At 33.8% G+C, this 4,950-nt stretch overlaps 1 protein-coding gene across 1 annotated transcript; it reads left to right on the top strand.

Annotated features, from left to right (window-relative positions):
• The first annotated feature begins 1,762 nt into the window (after positions 1-1,762).
• On the top strand, positions 1,763-3,685 carry LOC138894975 (cytochrome P450 94A2-like). Its single transcript, XM_070179686.1, has 2 exons — positions 1,763-2,618; positions 2,798-3,685. The coding sequence occupies exons 1-2, from the start codon at positions 1,843-1,845 to the stop codon at positions 3,567-3,569; spliced, it is 1,548 nt and encodes a 515-aa protein (XP_070035787.1). The 5' UTR covers positions 1,763-1,842; the 3' UTR covers positions 3,570-3,685.
• The last annotated feature ends 1,265 nt before the right edge of the window (positions 3,686-4,950 follow it).

Below are 4,950 nucleotides of genomic sequence, written 5' to 3'. Positions count from 1 at the left end.
TACAGATACCTTTTCCTTTTGTATACATTCATGTCGTTATCTTAAGCTGTTATTATTGCACTTATGTTTTCTATGTGACTAGTTGTTGTTGTTCTGTCTTAGTCATCTATTCAATTGTTGTTGTGTTATCCGTGACTTTTATCTGTTTAACTTGTAAATATCATGCCTTCCTTCTTATTTGTCATATCTATATCTATGCCATTTCTCATTTGTTGCACTTCCATATAAGCCTTCTAATTCGTTAGTTATTCATGCCTTCTATTTGTTTAGCTTATAAAGATCATACTGTCCTTCATATTTGTTATATCTATATCTAAGTCTTCTATCATGTTAGCTAGTGAAATTTATGTTCTTCTACCTTGAATACTATCATTACTTCTATGCCTCTTATCTAGTCTGTTATTGTTACCCATATGCATGTGTTGTTTGTTATTGCTACCTATGTATCTCCCACTTTATCGTTATTATTATTGGCATTTCTTTTACCTGGATGGTATCTGTTATACGTATGCTCGATGAGGAAGAGATAAATGCACGAAGAGTGTTGCCATGCCAATTGACTTGACTTACATTCATATATTTGGTGAGGATGAGATAAATGCACTAAGGGTGTTGCCGTGCCATTCGATTTGATATCTTGAGTACATTTCTCACACTATGAAAGTTATAAATTTACAATCCTGATTTCCTCTGGTGATTCTTTTATTGCCTCGCATATTTGATCTTGTACTCTTCTCTGTTATGTTTTAGTATTGTTCTATTGCTAGTCTATTGCACATGTTATATCAGTGAGTATCATTTAACTTAAAAGCGTTACTACTTCACCAAAATTAGTCAAGATACTTATTGAGTACATGAGATCAGTTGTACTCATACTAAACTTCTACACCTTCCATGCAGATCATGGAGCTGAGATGCGGTTGATGACGGAAGCTGGCTCTGAAGATGTTTGTGCCTCCCGGATGAAGCAACTTGTTTTTACTGGGTAGTCTTAGAATTGAATTCTGTTTATATACATTTCAAACAAAAGTTGTATTTATTTCATACTTCCTCTGTTTCAATTTATGTAAACTCATTTGACTAGGCACAAATTTTAAGAAAAGAGAGAAGACTTTTGAACTTCTCGTGTAAAATGAGGCACATATATTTTGTGTAGCTATAAATCATTGTATAAAGGTAAATTATTTCCAAATAAGGAAATGGGTCATTCTTTTTGCCATAGACTAAAAAGGAAATAGGTTCACGTAAATTGAAATGGACGGAGTATAAGTTTTTGCAAAATCCAGTCTTAGTAGCTCATGATTTGTATTATTAGTCTTTGGGATATTGTATGGAAACTAGATATATCATTTGTTGATCGCCTTTATTTTATTCGACTTGTGTTAACTGTTAATTGACTGACCTAAGAGTTTGGGTTAGGTGCCATCACGACTAGTGGATTTTGGGTCGTGACACTAGGGCGCAACATAACGAGGCCCAAAAACGCATATAGTATGTGAGTTTGTGCTCTAACTTATATATATTCCTTCACTTTATTTTATTTTAAAATTGGTATTTGCCAAGGTATCATTAAACATAGGCCTTTTTTAGAACTTGCCATTGTAGAAGCCTATGAGGAGCGTAATAATTAATGGTGTAATATCTAAAATAACTAAAAGAAGATATCCCACCATCCCGCCTCCAAACCTAAGTATATAGTCACGATTTAATATGATCTGTTTAGCCACAAAAAAAAAAGGGTAGTACCATGTCAAATATATAGATTGATTAAACTAATCGATGACGAGTTAGTCGACGAGACCTTCAAAAATAAACCTCCATCTGAAAAATTTCAAGTACAGCATGAGGATGGACATCCAGCTTATGTATAGTCTGCTCTTTTCTCTCCCAGTCCCAGCAATAATATTTCTGTTGCTTCTGTTTTTCATCTATTTCCACCCGTTCTTCTCAAAACACAGTTGTTCAAAATTGAGCAAGCAGCAGCAGCTTCCAAAATCCTACCCACTGTTTGGTTGCTTGTTCTCATTAGTGCAAAATAGACACCGAGCAGTTCTGTGGACATCAGAACTCTTCCAAAAATCATCTTTATCAACCATTACCCTTAAAGGACCATTTGGTAAAAAATGCGTCTTGACAAGAAACCCCTCTATTATCAAGCATATCGTTAAGACACGTTTCCACATTTATCGCAAAGATCCTACCATGCAATTTGTTTTCTCAGACTTATTAGGGGATGGACTTTTACTTGTAGATGGAGAGAAATGGAAAACCCAAAGGCATTTCCTCAGTCATATATTCCACGCGGATACATTTCGTTATAGAGTAAAATCATCCACCATTAAAGAGCTCTCTGGCCGTCTTATTCCTTTATTCTCTAGGGCAGATATAGATAAAGCTACTCTAGACCTCCAGGACATATTTCATAGGCTTACATTTGACATTCTATGCCAGGTAGGTTTTAGCCATGATCCAGAATACTTGTTACCATCTCTCCCTGAGAAACCATTAATAGATGCTTTTGAAACTGCAATAAAGATCAGTATGAGAAGGTTCACTTGCCCTTCCATCTTGTGGAAAGCTAAAAAGCTTCTTAACATTGGATCTGAAGAGAATCTCAGGTATGCAGACTAGAGGCATATTCAAAATTTGAATTTGATATGTTCAACCTTTAGGTTTCCTTGAATATTCATTGGACGCACTTTAAATTATGGGTTCAAAATTTTACTACTCAATATTTATTGAAATTCAAGTAATTATTTTTCTCTTACACATTTAAGTTCTGAATCGGACTTCACAGGTATGCAGTTGATGTACTCAGAGAATATGTAAAGAAGAGAATCGCGGGAAAGGTGGAGAAGTTTTCGATGCAAAACTCTTCCATAGATGAGGGAGGCGATTTTTTTGACAGATTTATAACAAGGGCTCTCAAATACAATGTAGTAGTTGATGAGAAGTTTGTCATAGATACAGGTATTAATTTCATCCTGGCTGGTGATGACACGCTATTTTCAGCTTTAATATGGTTCTTTTGGCTAGTCTCGAGTCACCCACAAGTAGAAAAGGAGATTGTCAAAGAAATCGAAGAAAAAGATGATGATGATTTGAATGAAATGGTGTATACACATGCTTCGATTTGTGAAAGCATGAGACTATACCCACCAGTTCCTCTTGAATTGAAGCAAGTGACCGAAGACGATGTTTGGCCGGACGGAACAAAGTTGAAAAAGGGAATGACCATTTTTCTACATGTTCTTGCAATGGGGAGATCAACAGATTTATGGGGTTCGGATTGTGAAGTTTTCCGCCCAGAGCGCTGGTTGTTGAAAAACTCCAGTACAGGAAATTGGAATTTTATCCCAAGGGACCCTTTCACGTATCCGGTATTTCAAGCAGGGCCAAGGACTTGTCTTGGAAAAGAAATTGCTTTCATGCAGATAAAGCTGGTGGCAGCGACTATTCTAAAGAGATTTCGGATCGTTCCTTTAGACGGATTTAGTCCTATCTATAATTCGTCGTTGACATCTAAGATGAAAACTAGTTTTCCTGTACGAATTATACAACGTTGCTAGCTACTTTTTCAATTATATAACGGACAATTGTATGTATATTCGTCATTGACATCAAATACTGTATGTTAACAACGGACAATTGTACGTATATTCAACGTTTCATGTGTATCTATCAAACTTTCTGATTCAATACTTCATTTGTTGTATGCTTTCCTATTTATACCTAGTTGATTTTTAGAGCATTGTGTATGTTGCTTCAATGATAAATATAACTAGAGTTTATGTTATACTCACTGACGATATTAAAAATATTCACAATCAAGCCATTTATAAAGTTGGAATTTAAGTTATATACAGTGACAATTATAAAAAAAATAAAAAAAATACAATCAATATTAGCATGTTGTAGCATGTCACTACTTACTTTATTTTTTAAATGGATAATTCACACTCATCATATGAAAAATGGCACTCTTAACCATTTATAGCTCTACCTTAGCTTATACTCTTTAAGTACTATTGATGCAAGACTTTTAAAAAAAAATAAAGTTACGCCATAGGTGGCGTATTCCTTTCATTCATCCAAAAAATCAGTTACAATAGAGAGAAAGATCAACTATCCTAGTTTACCTCCTTATGTGAATAAAAAGGTTACAAAAACTTACAAAACCTGCTAAGGATTAACAACAGGTAACTTAACAAAAAGAGGACATCCTATCATAAAAAGCGGTTTTTCCTATGCTTATGTCTTAGAGAGGCCATTTGCATCAAATCCAACCAGTATGGTCCCAATTAGCTCCTTGAGATAGAGTATTGACAAAACCTGCAGTTCCCGAACGAAGAGGTAAAAGCCATAACCATTTGTAAATCTGCATGCACGCATACTCACATTTTAACAAAAGTTTTAGTCACATTTTTATAATATCTTGGTGTCTACAGACTATTCTTATCTCTTTCACTGAGAAGGACAAGCACAGAGGAAAACATAAAACATGAAAATTAATTCTTATGTTATACTCACTGACGATAGTAAAAATTAATAAAATTGACAAACATATTATCTATTAAATATTATCATGGGAGAATCTACTTAGTAACACATGATATTTATTTTTTTAGTCGTTTGATAATAATTTTTCATTGATGTACACTTTAAAGGTTAACCGAATTTAGTAATTGAACATAAAAATCAATATGATATCTAAATAATAATAACCACTTCAAATTCGAAAAAGATATAAGAATTTAATAGATCTTGACATGTATGAATATGGAAGAACAACGAGATTGACGCACTTCAATAACACTTGATAAGAAAGTAATCATACAACTCATTAATTAAGGTTAATAAATATGGAGCACTTCATATTTTATTAAATATTATATCCCGCAAGCGAATCCAAATATTTCTAGACATTTATTAAAGAAATTCTATATAAAA

The sequence above is a fragment of the Nicotiana tomentosiformis genome, chromosome 6 (genome assembly GCF_000390325.3).
Source record: "Nicotiana tomentosiformis chromosome 6, ASM39032v3, whole genome shotgun sequence".
NCBI lineage: Eukaryota > Viridiplantae > Streptophyta > Magnoliopsida > Solanales > Solanaceae > Nicotiana > Nicotiana tomentosiformis.
Note: the sequence above shows the minus strand (reverse complement) of the source record. Positions and strands in the feature narration are given on the sequence as shown.

Bases quoted from the DNA above. Each gene is read 5' to 3' on its own strand.
- LOC138894975 (XM_070179686.1), top strand. From the start codon at position 1,843: ATGAGGATGGACATCCAGCTTATGTATAGTCTGCTCTTTTCTCTCCCA. The intron at 2,619-2,797 runs GTATGCAGACTA...CGGACTTCACAG, and splicing joins GGATCTGAAGAGAATCTCAG to GTATGCAGTTGATGTACTCA.